The sequence below is a fragment of the Stegastes partitus genome, unplaced genomic scaffold, assembly GCF_000690725.1.
Source record: "Stegastes partitus isolate 25-593 unplaced genomic scaffold, Stegastes_partitus-1.0.2 Scaffold215, whole genome shotgun sequence".
NCBI lineage: Eukaryota > Metazoa > Chordata > Actinopteri > Pomacentridae > Stegastes > Stegastes partitus.
Genome location: NW_007577946.1, coordinates 622,128 through 649,263, shown reverse-complemented (window position 1 = coordinate 649,263; position 27,136 = coordinate 622,128). Strand labels below are relative to the sequence as shown.

The window sequence follows — 27,136 nt, the reverse complement described above, 5'->3', positions numbered from 1 at the left end:
CCGAACAAGATTACAGCCGTGGAAATCTGCATCCCTCCACCGTGACCACTGTGGGGTTGTTGGTGGAGCCGTACCGCGCTTCTCTTCTTCAGGCTGCAATGGACGGCTGTTTGCTCGATAACCACCAAGATCACTGTTGTTTTGTCAGCTTGCTCCTCTTGTGGGCATCGCTGAGAGACAATCTAACTTGGATTACCTGTGGACTTTATATATAAAGCTTATGCACAAACTAATAGTGATTGGAACTTTTTTTTCGGCCATCCGGTGTGAAGTTTGAAATATTTTACAGTGTTGATACATCACACACAAAGTATTGCATGTATTGATTTATTATAAGACTGTTGCTTTACTTTTAGAAGGTGCTGCATTTATTTAACCCCTACGGTAAAACTAAATCATCACCGTTAAAGGCCTGTTGAAAAGAAACCAACAGGTAATAACTCTGTCTTCAGCATGAACGTCTTCAGGTCTGTGATGGAAGTCAAACTGATGCATTATTTTTGAATTATTTGGGGGAAAAAAGCAACGCCCAGAAAACCTGGTAATTAATTTGGAGATATATTTTCATTACAAATAAAAAAAGTACTTTCAAACGCATCCATTCATTCCATGTTAAGGCCTTACAGTATGTCCTCATTCTCAGCTCCTCCAAACTCTAAGGTCCATGAGATTCCCATTGTCCTGTGTTTACATCTGACAATAATTGCTACAATCTGGATTACATATATTCACTCACGACCCTTTGTGGATTACAGAGGGCCAAACATCAGTTTTGGGGTAAGCGGTGATACGACTGTCTCACTGTTGGATGTTGGGAACCCTCCAGTCTTTTCTCCCTGCATTTCCATGCACCTTTAGGTCACTTGTTTTTAGTTTATGATACATTAATAGCATTTCACCAGGTATCCCAAACACTAGTTAAAACGTTTTTCCCTTCACAACTCATGTGCCTCCTTCCACCAAGAATATCCAGTCTCTCTCTTTGTCCACATGACACCCTGCAGCCTCCTCACTGGGGTCCCAGGCCTCCCTGGGCGCTCTGGCTGTCGCTGTGGTCGCCTCCCCACAGCCGGTAGAACTGAGTGAAGTCCACGTATGGCGGGACCCTCCCCGTCTCGTCGGGCTGCGCCGCCTGGCTCCCCCTCTGGCGGAACAGGCTTCCGTCTCCCGAGCTGGAGCTGGAGCTCTGTGTCTGGGTGTTGGTGGACTGGAGGGTGGCCGTGGGGCTCTGACTGCTGGGGAGAGTGGAGGAGGAGGAGGAGGAGAAGAAAGACGGGTGGTCGGGGAGGGAGGAGACGGGCACCAGGGTGGGAATGGAGGAGGAGGAAGTGGGGCCGCCGGAGGAGGGGAAGGGGTCCGTGTCGTGGGTGGAGAGACAAAGGAGGGAGGTGGAGAGAGGGAGAGGACGTGGGGGAGGAGGGGTGGTGGAGAGAGAAAAGAGGGAGGTGGAGAAGGAGAGAGGAGGGAGAGGAGGGAGAGGGAAAAGGGGGGAAAGAGGGAGTTCAATTATGGGCTGCAGGATGTCGACGGAAGCTTGGCAGGTAGCGGCGGGGTGAAACGTGCTGAAGGAGTAGAACGAGGAGAGGCAAGGACAGAGTGTAGGACATGGGGTGGATTTTGGCAAGTCGGGGCCCATGAGGAAGAGAAATATAGACGTGAGTCAGACAGTGAGTGACAGACGGGAACAGAGTGGAACTCATAAAGGGAAGAGGAGATGGAGGAGCAATCCTTGAGGACGACTGAGCAGAGGGAAGAAAAGGAGGAAGAAAATGTGCACATGCAGCAGGTCCTGAAGCAGCAGCCAAACGTACGACGTGGAGCTGCACACGGGGTACTAATGGTGCTCGGCTCCATTATATCACAGGTTGTCTCAAGGGAGTAATCTGACAAGCTAAAGGCTCATTGTGTGCCAACAGAGGCTGTCAATCATTCATGCTCCTCTCACGTATAATTAAGTCGTGCCTTCACAACATTACCACCTGTGGCTAAGGTCGGGTATCGTTTGTGTTACATCCAGTCTGATTCAGATTCTCCTCATCGATTCTGGTTTCTAAAGACTCTTGATTCTGATTCGCTGAGAGCCAGGCAATTACTGGAAATCTAGTTTACAATAACACACAGGTAATAACGATATATTGGACTGTATTATAGTATGAAAGTCACATTAGATATGTTTCTGCATTGACTACTTTTTACAACACAACACATGTTCCTGATCATACTTGCATATTTTCTACTTAAGGTGACATTTGCAATGCAGGAATTAGTACATTCACATAAATAAAGGTTCTGTTTGTACCTCCAGCAAGGTCCATCTCAGTCTATTGAGGTAAACAAACTTAATACAGTCGTGATAATCTGACCCTTTACAATCCAACACCTTGCTATCTGACAGGTTTTTAGGAAAAACGAATGGAACCCATAAAAAAATTAGCTTTAACATACTGACAGCCTTGGATTCTGACTCCAACATGACATTTTATGTCACCAATAAGGATAACGGCGTATTATCTGACTGAACAATCCCACAGATTGGCTACATTCACACTGCAGGACTTAATGCTCAACTTGGATTTTTTTGTGAGTTTGTTCACATTTCCAATTAAATGCGACTTGTATGTGATCTGCTGTGTGAACTTCATACGACCCAAAAGTGTCCCACATGCGCAGAAGAGGACACGACGACGTCACACGCAGTGATGCAGTGAGCGTGCCGAGTGTTTACTTCCGTAAACATGGGTGGTGGCGGCGGCAGTGGGGGAGTGGCGCTGCTGCCGCTACCACCGATGGTGGAAACAGAAGTGTGACCGCTAAACGAAACTAGCATCAGCAGCCAAGTACTGCCTGTGCGCTCCAGCCACTTCCACTCCGTTGGAGCGCTCCCCCGGGGTGGAAGTATCCCCCCGACCGTGCAGAATATTTGGATATTCATCATTAATTGGGCCTGAATATCCAGAGAGCAGAAAGTGCTATTGGGACCAGCACTACTAGTTAAAAACAACTATGAACAACAATTAACAACAAATGAGCCTTCCAGCATCAAGCCCTCCTTGTATCTGGACCTCCGTCTTGACAATCCGACAGCCTTTCTATCCGACACAAAAGAAGGTTTTACATTTAGTGTCGGATTATCGAGTCATGACTGTAATTATTTGAATTAAAATAGCTACTGTTTCATAAGCAGTGGGGTTACACACCCACAGCCTGACTGTGCATCCCCTCTACAGAAGGCGGCAGATCAGCGGCTTTGTTGTGTGAAGTGAATCCCTCACAATGCGAGGCAGAGCTACCCGCATGCTGCTGCAGTCACGGTAAAGCGTTGCTATACGGGCAGCAGTCCCTTTAGCGAGCTCTAATGTGTCTCGATAAGCAGAATAGCTTTTGAAGGTCTGTGCGATGTGTTCGCTGTCACAGGAGGGAAATAAGGAGTCCCTGTTAATGCTACTACAGCTTCCTCCTGCATTCTTCACAACAGAGAAATCCCTGCTTGCCACAGATGAATGTTAGCAGCAATCATAGCAGTAGTGACGGTGGGCTGTTTGCAACACAATTAAGAAAACAGTTGAAGCAGGTACTTTTTTTTTTTTTTGCAACATGACTGACTACTAAGAGAATCATATGCCTCAGCAGCTGCATGTGGTCGAAACTTTGTGTATACGGAGGTTCAACATTACAATACTTTTCCAGCTGCGTTTGATAAATCTCTCCCTTCTAGCCTGCGAAAGGGGCTGCGAGACGATCCGCAGAACACACAGCAGCAGAACTATGGGGAAGCGAAAACTACGCTCGCACATAAATAAGCAGCGGAGGGACACAGGGGAGTGAAAATCAAGCTCACCTAAAATAAATATAGCAAGGGAGGGATGAGGGAGTCGAGAATCTTTGCTTATTTAAAATACACCCAAAATAAACGTAACAGTGGGGAGGGACAGTGTGGAGCCAGAATAAAGCTCACCCAGAGTGCCCACTCTACAGCGGTGAGACGAGAGAGTGATTTATAAAGCAGAAACACAACAGCAGTGAAAGCAAAAAAAAAAACGAAGCTAACTCAAAGCATGCGCGGCAGGAGGATGGATTTAAAAGGGGGGGGCAACTCGAGCTTACCCTGGCGTGGGGGTGCCTTCCTCCAAGGTGGAGGCAGTGTTGGTGCCATTGGTGAGGGTACTCTGTGAGGGCATGACCAGTGAGAGGGTGACACTGGTTTTGCTGGTGCTCTGGCTGTTGGAGTAGGGCACTGACACTGGGTAGATACGACCACCTGGAAGAAGCACACACACACAAAAAAAGATTTTAAAAAAAGTAAAGTACCATGAGATTGCTGAGGCTGGTTTATTTCAGAGCCATTTAAAAGTTTCATCAAAGTTAAAGGCTGCTGTTCATTTGTTTTGTAATGAAGACGTATGAGGCACGCCGCTTGTTCTACGTTTAGACAAGTACTATTAACAAGAAAAACACTGAAACTGGTGTGCAGGCTCACCACAAAATAGGCATCTTGGGAACTCAGAGTAAACGTGATCTTTTCTGCTTGGACCGTGTTACTCTGACTCTCTCCGGTAAGCTTTGCAACACCTCGGAAAATCTTCCATTTCTTTGGGGCTGGCTGCACAGATGCAGATTAACCCAGATCTCTTTTAAAAAGTGTAGGTCTCCAACTGGTTAGGTTCATTTTCATCCATGTCTGAGAAACCAGTCACAAAAACTGAGTATAATCCTAATTCAACAGGATTTTATTGTCATTTATTTACTTTCAATTTGGTTCTAATTTTGAACAGTTCCAATTAAGGGAGCTCTGATAAAGGTTCCCTGGCATGATCCCAGTGTGTATTTGGCAGATACCCAGTTTTACACTGAGTATCTGCCAAATGCAATCCAATGCTTATCTAAATGTTGATTAAATATGTATCTGACACTCTCTTCATAATTGAATTTATTATTTAATACAAGTTTAGAACTTCTAACTCAAAACAGCTTAAATTTGCACAACTTTTTAAGGACATTCATCTTTGGTAGTTTTCAGGCAAGGCTACAAAACCTAAGACGTGAAGAAAAATGATCATTTGCTTAAATATATGCATAGAAAATATGCAACCTTTGATAAGGGCTTATGAGCTGGCTTTGTTCTAAAGGGTTACGAGTCAAAAATGTTGGAAGCACTGGTCAACCATTTTCAAGGGCCTGCATGAATAATATATTTCCCACCTGGCTTTAAATCATGAACATTTTAAATGAGGAACACGGTGTTGGTGTAGCCGGTAGAGAGGTCTGCTCCCTGGGTGGAACTTTGCATGAAAAGTGAATAAATCTCCGAATGCCGTTTCCTACCCTGCGTGGGCGTCAGTGCTGCATCAGCCAGTGGGTAGTTGAGTGTGCGGATGAGCAGGGTCATGTCTTCGTGCCGGGAACAGTAGGTCGCCCTCTGACGCCCAGACACGTAGACGTCATGGTGGAGCCGCTTGACCCGCTCCACCACGGACTGAGCCACTGCCTCCAGACTGGTCTGCTGGGCCAGCTCTGCTGCTACCATGGCAACAATTTCCTACAATGGACAGCAGAGGAGACAGAGGGGGTCAGAGAAGGAGAGATTAATGGTAAAGAACTGATGAAGAGAATTAAAAAAAAAAAAAAGCATGGAAAGTGGAGAAGACAGGAGCAGAACAAGAAGCTAGAAAAAAACAGCATAAGTGAAGGAAAGAAACCTGCAGCGGACCATAAGTAGCAAGGACAGGTAACAGAAATAACTAAACATGATATCAGTGAAAGGAATAAAGAAGTAGGAGGAGATGGAAGGAGGTGTAGGAAGGACAGAAGGAAGTGAACAGGAAGGTAAAGAGGGAGCAGATGTAGATTAAAGACGGACACAAAATGCAGCGTAGGTGGTTTTGGAAAAAAAAAAAAAAAGGAAGATAAACATTTAGTGTAGGGACTGAACGCTAGAAAAAATAAATGGATGGAAAGTCGCTGAGGTGGGAAGATACTGACAGGACGGACGCACTAACCTGATTGGCCTGCTCGGGGCCGTGGGCAGACTCAAGGGCATTTATTAGACCTTCTGACATCAGCAACAAGAACCCTGTCACGCCATCCAACGACAGGCTGCCATGAATCTCTGGTTCTGCGACGACTGGCCTTGTCTTGGCCGCGCTAACGGTGGAGGAGGACAGGAGAAGATAAATATATCTGTGGTTAAATTAATGTCCGAGAGAGAGAGAGCGAAAGATCAAAACAAGCAGGGACAGGCGCTGCAAGAGGCGCAGAAGAAAATGTGACATTTAGATAAAAGGAGATGAAGTCAGAGTGGAGACTGGAGGAGACACTTGGAGACATAATGAAAGGAGAAAGAGGGAAGATCTGACATGAGAAAAGTGACATAAGTGCATCTGACCTACATAAAATAAACCTTGCTAATCTCCAACAGTCAAATGCACTTTGTCCACATCAAATTTCCTGCACACTCTTTGATGGCATTAAGAGGAAGTTCCACAAAGACTCCATTGTGCGCTTCATCGAGGAATACAACTGCAATGACTTGTAGCTATCTTAGACTGATTTGATTCTCGGCCTGGACGGCGGACAAGAACAGGAAATGAGAAGTGTGAGAGAGGGGGGCCCCTGGATCATGGAATTTCAAGAGGCTCAGCTGTGGTGAAAGAGAGGCTGGAACAGAGTCAGATCTGATAGTAAGTGGAGACAGAGCCGTCGCTGTCCAGGTACCGCTGAGTACACACACCAAGTCAAAAAAAAGGAACGCGACATTAAAATGTTTCATTAGCTGCCACAATTCCCCACTTGAGTTTCCCGCTGAGAGGGATATGAGAAAATTCGCAGCGCTTTCCCGTCTGCAGGCGCAATTTCAAGCTCGATCCAGCAGGTGAGAGGCTTAGTTTAAGATAAAGACCGACAGCAGGGGGGGGGGGACAACTAGTCTGAATCGCAGCTCTTTTGAATATGACTAAATGTCATGTTGTATCTAGTTTGTTCGACTGTTGTTTGGCGAGCAGCAGAGACTGGAAGAGGCCGCTGTGTCTGGCCAAGAAACAGCTCCGACGCACAACCCCTCATAAAAACACAAGCAGGGTTTTTTTTTTTTTTGGAATTCTCTTTCTAGATTGAACAAACAAAATAAAACGTATTTACTAGTGAGCTTTATTGGTGCTTTATTGGTGCAGCACAGCAGATCTTTTTAAGGACTAAAGTTTAAAGGACGAATGTACTACAGCTGACTTAGTAGCATCTTTTGTTGTGATACATCTGACTGAGAAGCAAAAGAAAGAGATGAACAAACTGACGCTGTGGGTTTCAACTCACAGATTCAAGATTTCTTAATAACCTTATGAGGTGCCTTAAAATCATAATTTCTTAAGTGTTTTTGCATTTGATAAACGGACAAAACTCCCACATAGTAGAAGGTGAAGAAAGAGCAAGGAGTCGACCAAACCCGACCTGCCCATTTGTTCGTGCAGTATCGTGAATTCACCTGAGCAGGTCGATTTCATTGTAGTTAAACTTGACCGGGTAGTCTCCGAGCCTCCTGGTGCTGCTCTGTCCCGATATCTGCGCCGCTTGCCGTATACGAGCTGAATCCAAACCTACAGAGGAGACATCGGAGACACAAGAGGAGCAGAAAGTGAGGACATATGGGAGATGAGATTAGGAGAGCAGAGGGCGGGGCACCAAATTTAGTTTGAGGAAAGGGAGGATAAAGCAATAAGACAAGAGCAATGAGTAGAAGCAGGAGGTGAGGGGGCGGTGGTGGGGGTGGGAGGAGCACAGGGATGCATATGTGCATTTGAGGGCGGAGGAAAATATGAGAGGAGGGGTCACCTTGGCCCGGCTTAATGGAACCACTGTCATTTCTTTTAAATCATTCAGAGAATCATTGCGAACAACAGAATAATTATGTGACTCCAAAGCGGAGACGGAGAAAAAGGAGCCGGAGAACAAAGAGAGCCGGAGAGCCCCGTCTCCTCTAATGGTGTGAAATGCTAAGAAACAATGCAGCTAATTCGCCGTTACATCCATTATTATGCCCATTACAGGTGTCAGGCTGCCCCGAATGCTTTTTTTTTTTCTGCAAAGCTAATCACAATGTATGTAATTCCTGTTACATACACGACCCCCTTTACTGGGCCATTAGCCCGGCTGTCCGCCATGGATGGATGGTTCCAAGTGCGTTTCTGTGGCATTTAGTCGGCACTAATGGGTGTATCTGTGTCGAGCTGTATGTTCTGCACAAAATGCAAAGAATATAACGTGAGCGAAGGCGTCTCTGTTACTGCGCCAATGCAACCAAGGTTCTACCTGTCTGACAGAACCAGCTTTTCAAAAATATCAAAGTAAAAAAATAAGGCAAATACAGTTTACTTTTGTTTGTTTGTCGGTCAGCAAAACAACCTGGCCGCTATGTGACAGTACCATCCACAGGAGCTAAGGCTGAATGAAACTTGGTGGGGAAATGGGCAAAGGAAGAACCTATTCACTGGGTGCAGATTCTGATCACTTTCCTTAAAATTGCAAGACAGGGCGCTGGTGCTGACGGAGGACTGTGTACTCCAAGTGCCCTTCAAGTATTTTTTGTGGCTTGCCAGAGAAGGCAGAGCAGTGCATTCAGTGAAGTATAGAACAAAAGCGGCAGCCTGCTAATGAGGACATCTACCAGACCATGTGAAACATCCATCCCGCGTGTACTAAGGCATACTAAACTCAAACCTCTAAATGCCCAGTGTGGTTCAAAATTCCATTTCTAATTTTTGCCCCCAGCTGAAAACTAATTAAAACCTAAATGAAATGCAATCAGCATCTAAAACACATTAATTTCCTAAATTGTTATGGAAAAGAAATCTCACTTAAACAAGTGCACCGAGGTTATTATGCTGAGATGGTCTCTATCTGAGAGCTGTTCTTTTTAAAATGTACTCTCACATTTTATTTGAACTCTAACTGAATTTGGAATGTGACGTCCCTGCTTTATGCTTTAAAGGATCCCAAACACAAATGTGCTCGTGGCACATACAGTCGTGACTCGATAATCCGACCCTTGACAATCAGAAAACTTTGCTATACGACAGGTTTTTAGAAAAAACGAACAGAACCCATAATAAACAGCCTTAACATAGCCACAGCCTTGGATTCTGACTCCGACATGACATTTAATGTCACCAATCAGGATAACGGCGTATTATCTGACTGAACAATCCCACAGATTGGCTACATTCAGACTGTTATATGTGATCTGCTGTGTGAACTTCATACGACCCAAAAGTGTCCCGCATGCGCAGAAGAGGACACGACGACGTCACACGCAGCGAGCGTGCTCAGTGTTTACGGAAGTAAACATGGATGGTAACGGTGGAGCATATCTGCCACTCCCCCGCCGCCGCCGATGGTGGAAACACAACTGTGACCGCTAACTAAACTAGCATCAGCAGCCGAGCACTGCCTGTGCGTTTCGGCCACTTCCACCCCGTCAGAGCGCTGCCCCGGGGTGGAATTGTCCTCCGACTGTGCCAAATATTCTGATATTCATCATTAATTGGGCCTGAATATCCAGAGACCAGAAAGTGCTACTGGGACCAGCCCTACTAGTTATTATAACAACTATAAACAATAATTAACAACAAATGATCCTTCCAGCATCAAGCCCTCCTTGTATCTCGACCTCCGTCTTGACAATCCGACAGCCTTTCTATCCGACATAAAAGAAGGTTTAACATTTAGTGACGGATTATCGAGTCACAACTGTATACTACTTTCTATCAACATTCCCACAATGCAACATGTCACAATTGGGAAACACAAAAATGACCGCTGCGTCAAGCTTTCAAAATGATAATGATCTGTAAGTGTCAGGCAGCTCTTCGATTGTTTAGATGGGTGGTTTGTGTTACAGCAGCCTCCACAGGAGCCAAGGTTTCCCAGCATTGTGACAAGATGATCAATGTTATTCACTTCACTTGTCGGTGGTTTTAATGTTGCAGCTGTTTATAGTGACGGAGCGATTCAGTGATTTTTAGCCCCAGCTTGTGCATCCTCCTTCCGTCATCTTTCGACAGCTGTCTACATATCTGTGCAACTCACCCAGCGCAGCCAGTCTCTGCAGCTCATCCTCGTTATCGGTGCTGTGTGGCCGACCGATCTGGAGGACTTGGTTCTGGCCATCGCTGCTGGACTTGCACAGCAGGACGCGGTTGGTGCCTGGAAACACATTTAAGGTGAGTCAACATCAACACGACAGTAAAGAACTTCATGATTAAAAAGGTTCAGCAAACAAAAGACGACAAATATTTTAATATTTAAGGTAAAAAAAAAAAGACACCCCTACTCATATCCACGATTTATGTAGCTTTCTAATTTCTGCACACAATCATGATGCTGCCTCGAGGTGACTCACCGGTCCAAACCTCCACTAATTAATCAGCTAAGATGCTTATGAAAACATTAATTATTTGCCGACAAAGCCACACAAAAAAAAAAACGAACCAGGGATAGATCAACGATTAATTCACTTTTATTTTAATACTTCTGGGCCACTGAACAGAAGCTTGATACAGTTCCAGATCACTCCCGCCTTCAACCAAATTGTGTGTTCTGAAAAAGCCCGGAGCTGTGTGAGCTGCTCGTCTAATTTGCAGGCCATCTAATCGGCCCCATTACGCTGGCAGGGGCCCATGTAACCTTGTGTGTTAATCAGGCTGCTTAAAACTGATCACAAACCGCATCCACTCATTGGGTAAGCAATGCTTTCATGTTAATAAGTGCAAAAATAAAGTTGTTATGCCGCTAGAATAGCTAACCATATCTGATGGCGAACGTTCACACACCCTTGCCCCCCCCCACCACCACCACACACTCCCACTCCCAGCTCAAATTATGGGCTACGCGACCTTAACTGTCAAATACATTTCACATCAACACGCAGCTGGGAGTGCTTTATTGAGCACACTTCCTCTTATGTTTAAGCCTCCCTGGGACTCGTGTTCTTTCAACTCTGAACTCCTGACCCTCACACAAAGGACCGGTGGGGAGAGCGGTCCCCCTTTCTACCCACTACTAATTACTATCCACCCAGTTTCTGCACTGCACCACGTCCTTGAGGACAAAAGAAAATGAAACCCGAAGCGAGGGTGAGGGGCTCTCTTCCTCTCTGCCTCCCCAGGAATCAAAGATGTAAGCAGAAGGACAGAAACATCTGAAACAGTGCATTTAAGGGGTTGGCAAACACTTATGTCTCACTGTGAATGAGTGAAGTCAGATTCCTGCCCTTGATTACAAGCAAAAAAATAGGAATATCAGAAGTTCCCGGTTATATAAAAAGAAGCTCAATATGCAGCAGCAACAGCAGCAGGAATCTTGGCATTAACTTTGATAACTCTCAAAGTGAAATCCTTCTAAGGAGTGACTGTGGCTCCTTAGAGCTGCTGTGTCTGTGTGAATGTCTGCCTCCCACAGTCTCATTTGAACTTCCTCACATATAAAGATCAAGAATGGCCTGCGGGTTTTGTAGTACAATATTGATGAAAGAAGTTTTTTTTTTTTCCTGTTCTAAAGCTTAAGGTGTCACGTAGGGACCTGAACAAACGCAAATATACAGCCACTCACAAGCAAGCCATCAAGTCATCGGCCCTACAGCTATTGTCTGCAAGAATGCAATTTGGCAACAGAAATTAAAACACAATGACAGAAGACAGTAGGTGTGTTTATAACAAAGACAGTCATTATCATTCCAACATGTGTCTGCAGGCCAAATAAAAAAACTTCCTGTTCTCTGCAGACGAAAACTTTTTGCATGTAAAGCACAAGTTTGCTGACGGGGGATTCTGGCGTCTAGATTTTTTCCTCATGCATTTCAGAGGCATAACAAAAACGATGCATATTGTGCGTTTGTTCACAGCTTTGGCCCTAAAACAAACAATCTTGATCCATAAACTGCTTTAATTGTGCACACATTCGGTGTAGAAAGCACCACTTCACTAACATCCTTTAACATTATTAGTATTAGAATTAGTTTTCCTCATACTTTTAAATTAAACCTAAAATCTAAACACAAGGTAGCAGCACAAATAAATGCTAATAATTGCACCAGGACTGCAGGCTGGCTTTGTGGACCATTCACCCTACACGGAAAAAAAACTGCATCTTGAGTGGACCTTTAGATTATATTCTTTTAAAAGACTGTTAGCTATTATGGTGCAGCATGTTAAATACAAAAGCTACAGAAAGTTGTACAATTAAAAAGCACAAATAAGACTCAGCTGGACTGCTCATGCTGCCTGAAGCCGATGCTGTGCATCCAGCATTAGCTTACAGTGCTAAAAATAGCACCAGTGTTCTGCCTGATAAGACGGGTTTTCATGGCTTACAATGTGAGCCTGACAGCGCTGTTTTGACAGCACTGGTTTGAAGGCCAGATGATGTCATGGACCAGTTTGTAACATCAGTGGCATCTGCCCCACCAGTTTCAATCATTCTCCAAGTCAGAAAATGAAACCTGCTACTTGGAGCTTTAGGATATTTTCAGTGCTGGTTGGACTGACATATCTCGTCCACAGCAGCTGGCACGGCGATACGTGTGCACGTCCACCACCTTGATGTATTTTGTTTGCTAACTGCAATGAAATGGCAAACGAAGGGGAAACCAGCTCTGCCTCTTTATCTGTTTCTCTTTGTGCTTTTGTTTGCTACATAAACATTGTTTACAACAATCAGTTAATCATCATTCTGCAAATCTCTACAGCACAAACCATATGCAGTTTCCACAGAATCGTGAGGAACAGAGTCACGGTTTACTCGTGTAAACGTGAGAGTGGAGGCCAGAAAGTTATTGATTTCATCTGACAGCGAACTCAATATTTAATTGTGATAAACCAAGTACTCATCAACTTTGAATTCCCAATCTCCCTTGTGCCAACAGACCGACACTGGTTTTATACTGTGGATGAGTGGACATGTCTGTATTTAAATACAAATCCGTATAAAGCCTGACATCTGCTGGTGTAAAGCAGATTCTCAAGTAGCTGGTGATCCTTTTGGTGCCACATATTTCTGTCCATTGCTTGTGACGCTTGTAGTTTCTCTGCAGCAAGTATTGAAATGCAAAAATCACTAACAAACCCAGAATCTAAGTATGAGGACATCTGAAGCGTCATCCGTACCAACGTTAGCGATGTAGAGCTTGTTGTTGAGGATCAGCGCCACCACGGCCGTAGCGCCTCCCGACACCTCCTGCTCCAGCTCCTTCAGGCGCTCCTGCACCTTCTGACTCTGAGGAGAAAGCTGGTGGAATGACACATTCTGACCATCCGAGAGGCGTCAAGAGAGAGACAAACGGAGAGGGAAAAGGAAAGGTAGTGAGTGGGAGGAGGACAGAGTAAGAAAAAAAAATCAGTGTGAGAAGGCAGATTGATAGAGGAAAAGCAGCAATGTGAAAATGGTAAAAAAGGAGGTGAGTAATAAAAGCCCAAGTGAAAACAAGAGAGGGAAGATTAGTGGAGGAGGGAAAAGGAAGAGGCAGGAGGCGAGATGGAAAAAAAGGATAAGTGATGAGTAAGAACGCACAGTGAGCATGAAATAGCAAGATAGGGAATCAAGAAAAGTGGAAGAACAGACCAAAGCAGAATATCGCTACCTGTTCTCAGTGAAACAACACCAACAAGTGACTAACGGTATCTTGAAATTATCCCAGAAGAGTAATAACACCAGGTCTGAAAAGAACAGTACGTGAAGCACCAAAAAACAACGAGGATTTAACTAAAGATCACAGACACAAGATGAAAAAACAGGTGCAGGTGGGGAGAGAGAGACGCAAAGGAGAGAGCTGGATCCAGAGATGGGGAAAGTGAGATCGGCTTATCTAATGAAACGGGGTGATGAGACCAATTAGAACATAACAAGCTCATTCTCCAATGGCTGACACACTGATGCTGCAATCTTGCGGTTGCTATGGATACCAACGGTGAACTCATCTTCTCAATTTTCATCTTAATCTGTCAATATGCTTTGCACTATATATATATTGTGTGTGTGTGTGTGTGTGTGTGTGTGTGTACCTCATTGTGTGGTAGGAGGTAGTTGGACAGGTGAGCTTTCTCAGCCAGAGCATCATCTATCGTTTCAAAGTAGCTCTTCTCCACCACATCAAAGGCCTGCAGCAGCAGCAACAACATACATCAGTCAGTCTGTAGCATGTGGATCATACATCACTGCCAGAGACATGCTTTAAATAACAAAAACCACAAAATGACACACAATCTTCTCTCCTGTTTTGCTGCACAAAAGCAACAGAATACAGTGTGATATTCAAACTGGTATAAAATAGCAGCGTCTCAGGTAGTAAAGGGGGAATGCGGCTCACGTCTACGGTCCAATCACGATTTAACTACATGATGTGATGAAGGGTGACGGTGTTGTCCACAGTTAACCAAGTTTATTCACCTCTACCGTTCTGGTGAAGCAGATAAGTAGCTGTTCTCTCTGTAGCTACACACTGCAGATCAAGTACCGTATGCAGCCCCATCATAGCTTGTCTGTCCCCTGTGATTTCATTTCTCAGAAGCAGATTGTGGATCCATATTGTCAGAGCGATGAAGTTTTGCGGACACGGGTCACATTACGTTCCACTTTGTTTCTCATAACGCTGTCGATAACATTTCTAGAAATACCCTGCAGTTTTCTCTGAAGCCTAATATACACATATTTACAAGAAATTAACAATTTGCCTTTTATTTTGTATTTTTTATTTAGAGTTTACTGTTCATTTGGAGCCCAGTCTGTCATGTATGTCACTACTGGAGCTGCAGGTCACTTAAGTTGCCAGTAAACTCCCTCAGACATGCTCATCAGAAGGTCTTTGGTCAGATCCATCACGGTTTCATTTTAAATCATGTTGCATCGAACATTAATACGAGTTTAAAATTCAGAAAAATGACATTTAAATTTCTGCTTGCCCGTCTGTTTAAATCTAATTTAGCTACACCAAAACTTTTAAACTCAAATTTAAAATGCGATCAAGTTTCTCAAAACCGTTCTTGGGAAACAGATTGAGCAAAAATAATTAAGTGCCTTGATGAAAGCCCAGGGACACACCGTGACAGAACTGAATTTCTCTCAAGACACCGACTCAATATAGATTCGGCGAGGAAACTTCTGCGGAGCCGAACAGGAAAATTGACCTGTCAAGCACAGCAGCCAGAGAAATGCAGCTGTTCTAACGGTGCCTACTCCTTGTGGCCCTGAGATTTTATACCACAGGATGTTTGCAGAGGGTGGGCGGGGACCTGCTTGGCGTACACGACTCTATTGTCTGCCCAACTGTCGGCAGGGTTTCCCCAATGGGAGCTAAAAACGAATGGTTTCCTCCTCTTTTTACACTTACATACTGATGGCATGGCATTATTTTTAGCTTTTTTTATTAACTATTTTAATTTGGGTAACAAGCATCAATTACACTCTATTAAATTAAACTTACGAAATAGAGATGAGCTGTAGGGGTAGTGCAGTGGAGCTCTGCTTGATTTTTAAATCTGGATTTAAGTATTTCAAACCTGACTTTGCAAAACTCTGATCAAAGTTCATCTCGGATTAAACTGCTGTTCATGCCAGAGTCAAATCACACCTCATGTCATCTGGCTTTCTGTGTGGTCAGTTAATTCACTATGTGGTCGGATGACATGATGCAGAAATGTTTTTCTTGCATAATCTGACTTTATAGACATAAAGAGTCTATTAGAGTCTGCAAGAGAATATTGAAGAGTTGCTCATATGTGCACAGTTGAAAATACAGGTTTAAATGCATGACTGAGATAAATACACTTGTAAGAGTTTCAGAAACCATCGCTAAGTTTAACTTTATATACAATTATATGAAGTTAGTCTGCATTTAAAGACATCTTTTAATTGGGAATGAAAACATTTTGAAATGTATCGTGTTTTTTTGTCTTGTTTTTTATTAAACATCACAAACTTTGTCTTTAAAGGAGTGAAATCATAATTTCCCATCCTAAAGATTAACACTGTGTTTCTTATTCCTTCTGAAACATAAAGACATGAACCATGTGATGTAAGCACACACAGACACAGACCTGTGTGAGGATCCTGCGGACGTCGTTGTCCGTGTGGCTGGAGTTTAGCTGCCCTAGTAGCAGCTCAGCCGTCAGACACTGGGAAGCGAAGCTGGCGACTCTGCTGCCATCATAACCATTAAAAACCCCGTACAGGAAACAGCCGTCCTCGCCTCTGATTGGTAGACAAAACACAACAGACGTGTGGGATGTGTTCAACTTCAAGGAGGAATGATAGGAAACATTTAGACATGAAAACATCCTTTAGCCACGACTAGCTATGGTTTGAGAGAAATGAAACTGTAACATGGAACATCTGGAGGTGTAGAATTTGCATATTTGCGATATGTCATGTTTGAAAACAACCAGGAGAAACTGACAGTTAGCAGAGTATTTGCATACAATATGCATTTAAATTCCTTCGGTGCAGATGTTTTGGATTCGTTCAAACACAGCACAGAGACACATGTACGCCTCATGTGGCTTCATTCTGCGGTGTTTGATGATAAACACTGAACAGTATCGCTGCCACTGCCTCATCTTGGCATTCAAACACCAGAATATACCGCATTAGCAACAACATATGAATAGCAATGATTCATTTATCAGACAAGCAACGCCTGCAGCCACAACCTGCTGTTTGCTTTCATGGCCGTGCAATCAGTATATAGGGATTGGAAAACTTGTTTTCACTCTGATGACTGAGGTGCAGTTACACACTTTCATAATGTACTTGAGCTCATGGTGGAGGGTTTTCTATAATACTCTGGAATAGCCAAACTTTATGTCCAAGTAAGATTTTAAATAACCATTCATGCTTCTACTCCTTGTAGGACAGACGACTCTAATGCACTCTCTAATGAGACCATTAGACATTCGCAACTTAGCCAAAATGCTGCTGCTAGAATACTGACAAACGCCAAGAGAGAACACATCGCTCTTGATTGATAGATCCTTGCACTGGCTCCCTGTTAAATATATAATGAATTCTAGACCGTACTTATTATCTATAGGTCTCTGAATGGTCTGGCCCTGAACTACATTACAGATATGTTTGTTGAATAGAAGTCTGGGAGTTCTCAAGGATGTGCAGGGGACTGGTCAGTTAATGATGCCCAGACTTCAGCTCAAACATGGTGGAACGGCGTTTAGTTATTATGCTGCTGGAAGCGGCTCCCCTTAGACTTGCACGAGTTCATTTTCCACTGCTTTTAATTAATCCGTGTTATCCATACGTCTGGCGTAAACTGCCTGTGTTTTGATTGAGCTTGTCTGCACTTTTATTCACTGAATTCTAATTTCTGCAACTTCATATTCAGTTCTTCATTTTTTCCATCTATTCACGTCCTGTTTGACATGATATTTGTTTCTTCCGTGTCAGTTCTTATTTACCTGAACCTGAGGTGTCCGTCCTCGTTGGGGTGGCTCTGAGTTCCTTTACCATCGGAGCCGTATGCACAGTTGGGTGCTGTGCCGACCCCACACATCTGACACAGAGGCAGGTCATCTGTCCAGCTCTGATGTGGCTGAAGCAGGAAAAAAAGAAATCAATAAATACATCAAAGCATAAAGTAGGGATCTGTAGGTTGCAGGCTGGTATATTAAGGCAATACTTGTGTACACCTGCTTGCGGTTACACTATATGATTTATGTTGTTCACGGAGTCATGGCTGAACGAACTCACTCCGGACTCACTCGTAACTTTGGACAGATTTCACTTGGTCAGAGCGGCCTGGAGCTGGAGGGCGAGTGGTGAGAAGAAAGGCTGGGGACTCGCCATGTATGTGAATGAGAGATGGTGTAATGCTGGGCACGTTAGCGTTAAAGAGCGGCGCTGCACGAAGGATGTTGAACCGCTGGCGCTTGGTTTGCGGCCGTTTTACCTGCCGAGGATGCAGCAGCATCAGCATCAGCCGAGGGAGTTTTCACACATCCCCCTCCTCGGCTGATGCTACTGCAGCCTGTGAACTCATCCATAGTTCAGTGTCCCAGCTGCAAACATCACACCCTCAGTCTCTGATAGTCATCTCAGGAGACTTTAATCATACATGGCTCTCTACCACTCTCCCTACATTCAGCGAGCATGTGGACTACCCACCCAGAGAACAGTGGGGCCTTGGACCTGCCGTGTGCGGACACCAGGATGCATATTACTTAATTATTGTTATTTTCTTGTACTTTCTATATTTTTGGATGCTGCTGTGGCGTGTAAACTTCCCCCAATGTGGGATCAATAAAGTATTCTATTCTATTTCATTTAAGCAGGAAATTCTTCGAGAGAGAGAGACAGTGTGAACCCACTAAGAGAAAATACTAAACTCTCCTTACAAACACTTTGCCAAACTGAAGCATAACAGTCTGGCAAAATCTATGTTTTTTGGGCTAAGATCGAAATTGGACACAGTTTTCAAAAGATAAATACAGTAATTTGAATTTATCTGCATATACTCAAACCAAATCAGCATTACTTTGTTTGCATAAGGAATCAGTGCAATTTACTAAATGTTCTCAGATTTAAAAAATGAAAATGTGTCTGCACTCAACAGTTTTTGATGGATAGGTGGTCCTCTTATGTATTTTTCATTGTCTTTTTCATCTTGTCTGTTTACTGTCACGTCCCAATGTAGATGTTACAACAGCATGCGTTGTATTATAATTGAACTTAATTGCTCCATACACAAATCCTCCTTGGCCTGCCGCACCTGAAAGCATCACGACACCTTCGATAGCTTCAATCCCCTGAAAGTACATTAATTGATTGATAAGACGACTTGCTTTCAATCTGAATCCTCTGTTCCGACAGTGGGAGTCAACACCATCCATGCATGGGGGTCACTGAGCCAGAACCAGCCCCCCCAAGTCTGACACTCGGTTGTCACTAACATCAACCAAAGTGTCAGCACGAACCGAAGAGTACTACGACTATCACAATCACAAACAGAAAGCTTTCTTAAGAATCTGTTTGGCTAAACACCACCTGGTCATCTTTACTTTAAAGTCAGTCGCTTGTTCACTGTTTGTTTTGAAAGTAGCTAGTTTCTACATCCCATCAGATTAGCAACTCTTAGTGTGATATATCGAGGAAGCGACAAGAAAAGCAAAGTTAGCATCGACCGCATTGCCACCTCCTCCTAATTCCACTGATACCGATTGTCTTTGGTGATTACAGACGCAAACAAATCGCATTAGTGTGATTTTGGCAGCTAGCTAACTGTTAGCAAAACACTCACTGGCTCAACTAAATTAGCTAGCACTAGCATCACTTGAACGGCGAGAAGAGACTAAACGACACTTAAACGAGCAACGGCGACCACCGGGAGAGACAACAGAGACCAAAACAGTCCCCAGGAGCAGCGAAAAGGAAACATTACAGGTTGGAGAGAGTGATAAACAGCTGGGTTTTCACTTACGCTCTGCATGAAATTCCTCCGCTGCGCCGCCATGTTGGACGAGACTCGCTGCGTTCAGGATTCATCGCAAAAGTCGTAATTCCCAAAGACGAAGACATAAACGCTCCTGTTATTTCATTCAATAGGAGCAAATGATGGTAAAATGCCAATTGACAATGACAGTCCCACAATCTTGATGCTTTTAATTCAAGCACTGTCTTATAAGTGTACTGGTCTGGGCATCAAACCGTCTTTTCTCCTCATGACTTGTCTTTTATAATGAGATTACACGCGGTAGCTAAATTTCCGATAATTTGAGAGGCAGCATCCTTGTAACTTTATTGAACTCATGTTTGTTTTTTTGTGGAAAAATAAATGTAATTTCTTTATTTTAAAAGTTTAAAGTACAATTCATAATTTAGTTAATTTATACAATCGTACACACACAAAAAGAAAACTAACAAACACCGCTTCCGGTTTGTTGCTGCGCCGGATTCATTTGACAATAGCGCCACCCTATGGGTTTAATATGAACTACAAGTCACAGCAAACCGCAAGAGAGTTCATAACTGTTTGAAAAAAGTTATGGTAATAAATACATCTGATTGTCTTATACTAATGACTGTATGTGATTATCTAATATCTATAAGTGAATATATGGTAAATATATATATTTATATATTTGGATGATGCACTAAATAGATCTTAGCCTTTGTTAAAGATCTGTTTTTAAATTGTTTGTTTTTGTTTTTTTCTCGTGTATTGTTTTTCTTTCTCTTGCTCATGTTTAATGTGTCACTCTTTGCCCACCTAATTGCCCCTCAGGGATAAATGAAGTTTTTTCGGATTCTGAAAAGTGCATATTTTGCTTAGAATTTAGGAATAAATTTAACAATCTATTATTATACGATTAGCAGGATGAGTAAAAGATAACGACAATCAAGTTTTATTATTTCAAGGCATCAAAAGCTGTCTTTGCAAAACCTGCACTTGAAAGTCTTGCCAGTGGGGGGAGACGTGTCACATCTCTGTGTCTCATCTCTACTGGACCGAAAACAAATGTTTTCTGAACTAAACGCTTCATTAATCTCACAAACCCAAACTCATGTCCTTTGACTTTAGCCAATGAAGGAAATAACTACGACATGCATAAATCCCAGACCAATCATTCATACCTTTATCTTTTTTTTTCTTTATTTTTATTGGTTAAAATTGAACACATCAAAAACATACATTTGTACACAATCTTTTTCTTAGATCTTACCTTGCTGTTTTAAACGGATTTCACAGAGGAACATCACACATTTCTACGTCTACACGGATGTACAGTTTAAAGTATATATGTGCATATATACTTTGATAATTTGGTCACATTTTTTTTTGTATTTTTTGTTGTTGCTGTATTTTTTTTTTTTTAATATAGTTAGTATTGTTATCCCAAAATAAAAACATCTCCTTACCCTGAAAGCAACATAAAGGATGAGGTCTGGATAGCCTCACCATATATCTTATCACAACAACACTTAACACATCATAGGTCTTCTTTCTTTAGTCTTTTCTTTTTTTTTATACAGAACTAGCATAATGCCCTAAAATAAAGCATATTTTTTTCAAACACTGTAATATATTGAATTATAGATTTACATATTTATAGAGAGATAGTTATACTTTATTCTTTAAGAAAATGGAGCAATGCATAAATACTCAGGATGTTTATGGTTGCCTCATCTGTAGATTTACTGAAAAAAAAAAGTGGAAATTTCAATAAATAAATACGTCACAGGTTTTCTGTCGACCTGCTTGTAAGAATCTGTAACATCTGTGTTATTTAGGATGCTCTATTATCATGACGAATGCTTAGTTTTGTTACGGGGGTTTTACGTGCTTGAGGACGAAAATGGGAGGGAAAAAAATTCAATTAGCTATACGTTTGCATTAAAGATGCTGAAAGAGAACTGTGATCATGTGTGTGTCGGGTACATGTGGACCTATAGTTGTAGGAGTTTTGCTTGGCAGTTAGCACTAAGGCAACAATTGAGGAAACACAACAGCTTTTTTTTAGGGAAACAAGAAAACAGACACACACACTGTCCCACATCCACACACCAAGGAAAAACAGAAAACAGATAAAATTCAGACAAGCCCACTCTCATTTGACAGTCGAGGGGATTAGTTGCCAGATATGCCACTGCTGCCTGTTTGTCTACGCTGATATCCTGTAATGCACCACTAAGGAGTTCTCTCAGCAGAAACTTTGATCTGTTTAAAATCAATATGCTGTGAACCTGTGCTATGGCTCCGTGTGTGTGTGTTTGAGGGTGTTTCACTGATCAAAGTCGTTTTGCTGACTGACAGCAGATCTTAGAACATAAAGGCAATGTGGTCACGAGCATCGATCTGCTACAGGGTGACCATTTCTGCAAAACCCCCTTTGACCTACCGACTGATTCTTAAGTCCCCCCGACCCGCCTGAACACCTGCAGCGTCTCTCCCGCAGCCCCTTCCCACGGATGTCCTGAACCGCCTGATGTTATTCGGCTATAGACACCTAACTGAGATTTTGTCCTGCTCCCAGCTCATACCTCCCAAAATCTGGAAAGATGCCCAAGATTTCTGACACAAATAGTTATTTATCCTACACAAACAGATGGAAATCAGCCAAATTACAGATACAAATGTCTTCCCCGTGGTTAGTATATTCCATTTAAGATCACACACATAGCCAGGTTCTCGTAGCAAAACTGACTGGGTTGACTTGATCTTACATTGATGGATAAAAACCATCCAGTGTTAGTGTTTGGTTTAAATGACACCACTTAGCCAAACTAAATACTGTTTGTCTGCAAACTGTGTCCCTCTTTTCAAATGTACGCGCCGCTGTTTGATTGTAATCATCACTAATAAGAGTATTCTTTGCAGTTTTGAACGTTACATGGACGCTGTTTTGTACACACAACAATAAATTTGCAAGTTTCAGTGCAACGCTTTTTATCAAAACAGCCATTTGGTGTTGTGTAAAGTTAAGCCAGCACCGTGCCCAAATTGGCTCCGTTTGGTGATTTATAGTGTGACAGAAACAATACAGATATTACTTCAAAGCAGAAACTTTGGGCAACTTCATCCAGATCCCCCCCGACGTCTCAGTAGTCTTGACGCTGGTAGCCTCCGCTGCCGTCGAAGCCCCCGTCGCTGTTGGCCTGACCCCCTCCTCCTCCTCCCGGACTCTCCAGGTCGTCCCCGCCGAAGGAGGTGTAGGGGGCTCCGGCTGCATCCTGGCTGGGGTCCGTGTAGTCCTGGGAGAAGAGGGCCGAGTCGGCCCCCAGCTTGTATCTCTGGAAGGCCAGGAAGGACTGGCCCGCCTTGGGAGTGCGGGACAAAAGATCAGAGAGGGACAGGGACAGGGAGGCAAAAAAAAAAAAGATGGCGGTTGAATGGTATGGAGACAGATGTTGAAGCAGAGGTGCAGTGGTGTTAGAGCGGGGGAGTTGGGAGAAGAGAGAGAACAAAGAGAGAGAAGGAAACATTTATTAGTTAAGATGGAAAGCTTGTGAAGCTTATTAGATAGTTTGAGTGAATAATTTAGTCAGTCACAGAAGGTTATTTATACATTGTTCCGCTGCGTAATGAGAAACACCACCTCCGCATTACTCCGGTCTACTCTGGGATAGTCACAGTGCAATTAAACAAAGTCAGTGTGCATTGCTGAACAGCTGAGGCCCTGCAGAGCAAAACAGCACAAATCTCACTTTTCTCTGTAATTTAGAGAAGTTTCAAGACAACAGCGGCTCAAAAGCCAGAGAGTGCAGCCGACACTCAAAGAAAACGACCACAGAGAGAGTAAAGCTGCTTTAAGTGCATCGTTTTGGGAAGTTAGATGAATGTGTTTTGTTTACTTTCGGCTGATCAGATGTTGCAGACAAACTGCCCGACTCCTTCAGTTTGATTCATCAGAAGGTCTCGGGCTCATTACACAACCACACAACAGGTGGGTTGATTGACTAGAAGTTCATTAGTTCAGTTTTAGACAATTTAAGCAGCTAAATTCTTAGATTTTTTTATTTCCTTGAAAAATTACTAATTAATTAATGATCAAAATACTCGGCGATTAATTTGACAGCTGACAACTACGTGATTAATTGTTGCAGCACATTTCAAGGATGGAATTTTTCAGATTTCTTGTTAATCTGAATGTGGTCTACTATTCAAGTAACAACTTAATAACATGCAGCCACATAAAATAAAAACCTAAAGAATATGGAATAAAACCAATACTTAAATTAAACTGCTGGAAATCTACACCAAGGAGGACGCCCCTAAAAAATCTACCTGTTAAACTAAATAACACAGTCAAAGAATGGAATAAACGTACATATATAACACTGTAGACATTAAAGGAAGAGTTTGACATTTTGGAAAATACATTTCTTCACTTTCTGGTCAAAAGGTGGATGAGACCATTTTATTTTGATGTACTCAGATTGATGCGTTCGATCCCCTTTGTTTGTTTGACCTTAAATCTGCCACTACAGGACACATGATCCCCCACAACACTGCAACATGCCGTTTTCAGACAATAAATAAGAGTGCTTTTTTTATTTTAAGCAATGCACTCAAATGCTTCATAGATCTTTCTATCTTTTTCAGTTTTTTTTTGTTTTTAATAAGACTGTTACTCACAATATTTGTCACCTTAATCATTTTGACCCCAACAGAAAATAAGACGAAGCTTTATTATGTTAATGATTAGAAGAAGAGGTGGCCTCTCCTGTAGAGTGAGACGGTACTCGTTTAAGGGCTCTGGGTTTGGTGATGCAGCACACCAGCCTCAGCAACAAAACACTGACCTGCCAGCTTTGAAGTACAAAAAGCTTAAAACGAAATATTTGCATATTATTATTATTATTACATTTTAAGACAGAGAAGACACAACTTAGAATTTAATAGCCCACTATTCTCATATTCAGTTTGCATGCTCCTGTATATTGTATTAACTGTTTTTTTTCTTCCTATCAGGAATAAAAAGACAACTACATTAATATAAAATATTACTGGATAGGAGTATTTAAAAATCTAAGCATGCCAGGAACTGTAATTCCAAACATAACTGCAAGCCAAGGCCAGACATTTGTGAATCAGCATTGAGTTATTTTTACTCATCAACAATTCTGTTAACCCGCTTGCACATACATTATAATAACTAAAATGCATGTGGGTCATATTAAAACGTACTTTTATTAACTACGGTAAGCAAGCGCATTAAAAAGCATCTCACTGGCAGCAGTAACGGTACAACTGTTCTTGCTGCTGGATTACAAATACGCTCACTTCCATGTGATGCAAGCGGGAGCCCTTGAACAAGTACAGGCACAGTGAAGCAACAGGAGTGAGGTGGAGGAGGAGCTGCTGCAGAGGGTTAAGGCAGCAGGGGGACAAGACAGAGCAGAGTCAGACAAAAGGTTGGTGAGGCTGAGGGGGGAACAGCTTGGTGTATTCCTCTTCAAATGACACATTCTTTAGCTTCTCCATAGAGAAGAGAGTCTGGGCGCCCTGTTGGAAAAACATTCACACGTTCATGAGTTCACATGTACACCGACACGAATGTTCACACGCATCCATACGCAATTCAAGGTACACACATGGATGTAGTTCATCAGATAAACTGGCAAGCAGAGGAAGAAGGGAGGTCCAGCATTTTAGGAGCTGAGTCTCCACACAGGCCACAGCAATGTACCGATGCTGTTGTTGTGTGGACCGATGAAAGGCGGAGATGCTTACCCAGGTGAAGATGGAGAAGAAGGAGAAGGTGATGGCTGCCCGGGCAGCGTCCCCTCCCTCTCTCAGGGGGTTATCCTCTTGCTTGGTCACCTGCCACTGATTGGCCAAGAAACAGAAACCCACAAACCACATGAAGGACCAGAACGCTGGAAAGAGAAAAGAAACAGAGACTCGAGGTTAAAGTACTAGCATAGGCCTATCAAGATATCATAAATTCTCTTGATCTTTGTTTGGTTAACTTCAAAATAGTCTAAAGAAGCAATGACTGCGTTAGAATTTTAAAGGAACAGCTAACATAGTGAGAAAAACATCTGCATCTATTTGCTTTATCGTCAAAACTCTCACATCTGTACAGAAAATACAGAGGCTGAGTCCACATGTGGTTATCTTAGTCTAGAGACTTGGAGCTGCTTCTTTTGCATGCCAAAGTTACTAAACATGGCCGACTAACAGCTCCAGAACTCACTAAATAATATGATATTTGTTGTTTATTTTAGGAAATGCTGATCGATGGAGTCATAATGTGTTATATCTTTGTTAAATCCCTGCTTTCTGTTTCATTCAACATGTGTCTATATCTACAATAACTCACAGACACAAGAGTGATGCTGCAGGTAGCTGTTGGCAAAATAGCAAAAAAAAAAAAAGCATATTCCCCAAAATGTAAAACAATTCCTTTAAGACAAATGCCAGAAACAATTAATAACCTCAGATTTAAATCATGAGTTTTAAGGTCAAGGGTCAAAGGTTTATTGTTAATATAGTGCGATTTTCTTGAAGTCAAACCTTCCAACTGTAATATTGGCTAATTTCAGTTTCAGTTTTCTAATCATTGTAACTGACAGCATAAACAGTCTGGTAGCTTTTCCTTCGAGGGAAAACTCAGCTGTAGGCTATGTTAATAACAAAGAATTAAATATTTAATACATTTTCTCCCAAACTGCACCAGATTAGAGGACCATCTGTCACTCTCACTTAAATGAATCTAAACATGCTCCAGGTTACTAGACAGAGCTTTTCTTTTGTGCAACAAATCTCAATGACAACACACCTAATGGCATGTATAATACATAAAATGTTTTCCATTTCCTTTAAATGCAACAGATTACAATATCCGGCATTACTAACTGTACAAAACTATGTGTGGAGGAGGTGTGTGGCGAAGAACTTCCATGCTGACAGTGTGTTAGTGTGACCAGTCATGGCCGATCAAGCCGAAGACCAGTAGATCAATGGATGCTGTAAAGCCCTCTGGTATTCTGAGGCATTGATTTCTGGTTATGTAGCTCCAGATGATGTAATAGTTTACTGAAAATGAAATAGTGCCTGAATATGTAGGAAAATGACCACTACATTTGATTGAATGTAATAAATGTATGTAACACGACCCATAAAATGTCAACGATAATGTTAATCGGCCGTTTGTTACAAATCTGTGGTGCAGAGAGTGAAGAGGAAGGCTTAGTGCTGCTCAGACGTTTATCTGACCTGGAATTCTAGGAAGTCCATCGCCCACTCAGTAAGAACATGATGTTGTTGCACTGCCCTGAGTTTCTGCCCGTGTACATGCGACTGTATGGTGCTAGACGTCTGAACTTCAACCTAATAGTCGTCCTTCCATTCTAAACCAATGTAAACAAAATGTGAAACTTTGGACTGAAAATGAGGATAGTAAAGAACTACATGATCAGTTTTAAGAAAAATACATTTTTTTGCAAGGGCATTTACTTTTATTATCATTAAAGATATTACATTATTGGTTTTATTATTATTGTTATTATATTATTTGTATTATTTTTGATTAAGCTAAGTGCAAATTTTATTACATTTTACGCATTTTATTAAAATATTACAGTGCTATATGAATAAATATCTTTACTAGACAATTGGAAAGTCAGGCCAAGAAAGCTAAACTACTAC

General features: G+C 42.5%; 2 protein-coding genes across 5 annotated transcripts in view; both read right to left on the bottom strand.

The window, feature by feature from the left end:
* Nucleotides 1-311: 311 nt before the first annotated feature.
* Nucleotides 312-19,515, bottom strand: tab1 (TGF-beta activated kinase 1/MAP3K7 binding protein 1). 3 transcript variants are annotated; one of them, XM_008280950.1, is made up of 11 exons: nt 19,463-19,515; nt 17,445-17,578; nt 16,074-16,227; nt 14,043-14,138; nt 13,149-13,287; nt 10,075-10,191; nt 7,475-7,586; nt 5,997-6,141; nt 5,323-5,536; nt 4,105-4,258; nt 312-1,235 (listed from the first exon to the last, which is right to left on the bottom strand). In XM_008280950.1, the coding sequence occupies exons 1-11, from the start codon at nt 19,493-19,495 to the stop codon at nt 1,010-1,012; spliced, it is 1,524 nt and encodes a 507-aa protein (XP_008279172.1). In that variant the 5' UTR covers nt 19,496-19,515; the 3' UTR covers nt 312-1,009. The 3 variants fall into 3 exon arrangements, with proteins under 3 accessions (XP_008279172.1, XP_008279173.1, XP_008279174.1); XM_008280951.1 differs by having other exon boundaries at nt 312-1,232; XM_008280952.1 differs by having other exon boundaries at nt 13,149-13,257.
* A 1,108-nt stretch (nt 19,516-20,623) lies between these two features.
* The window catches only part of LOC103356703 (synaptogyrin-1-like), a 32,839-nt gene continuing 26,326 nt past the window's right edge, over nt 20,624-27,136 (bottom strand). The window contains exons 3-4 of one of the 2 annotated variants that reach the window (XM_008280948.1): nt 25,217-25,362; nt 20,624-22,800 (exon numbers count right to left, since the gene is read on the bottom strand). In XM_008280948.1, the coding sequence (XP_008279170.1) occupies nt 22,582-22,800; nt 25,217-25,362 (365 nt within the window). In that variant the 3' untranslated portion in view covers nt 20,624-22,581. Of the gene's footprint in view, nt 22,801-23,227; nt 24,989-25,216; nt 25,363-27,136 lie in introns of those variants that run through there. The other variant, XM_008280949.1, reaches the window with a different exon arrangement.

What these genes read in the sequence shown, in the direction of transcription:
- tab1 (XM_008280950.1), bottom strand. Translation starts at nt 19,495, where the DNA reads ATGGCGGCGCAGCGGAGGAATTTCATGCAGAGC. An exon ending in GCTCTACATCGCTAACGTTG is followed by an intron (nt 10,192 to 13,148) that starts GTACGGATGACG and finishes ATGTGTTTCCAG; the next exon opens with GCACCAACCGCGTCCTGCTG. An exon ending in GAAGGCACCCCCACGCCAGG is followed by an intron (nt 1,236 to 4,104) that starts GTAAGCTCGAGT and finishes CACTCTCCCCAG; the next exon opens with CAGTCAGAGCCCCACGGCCA.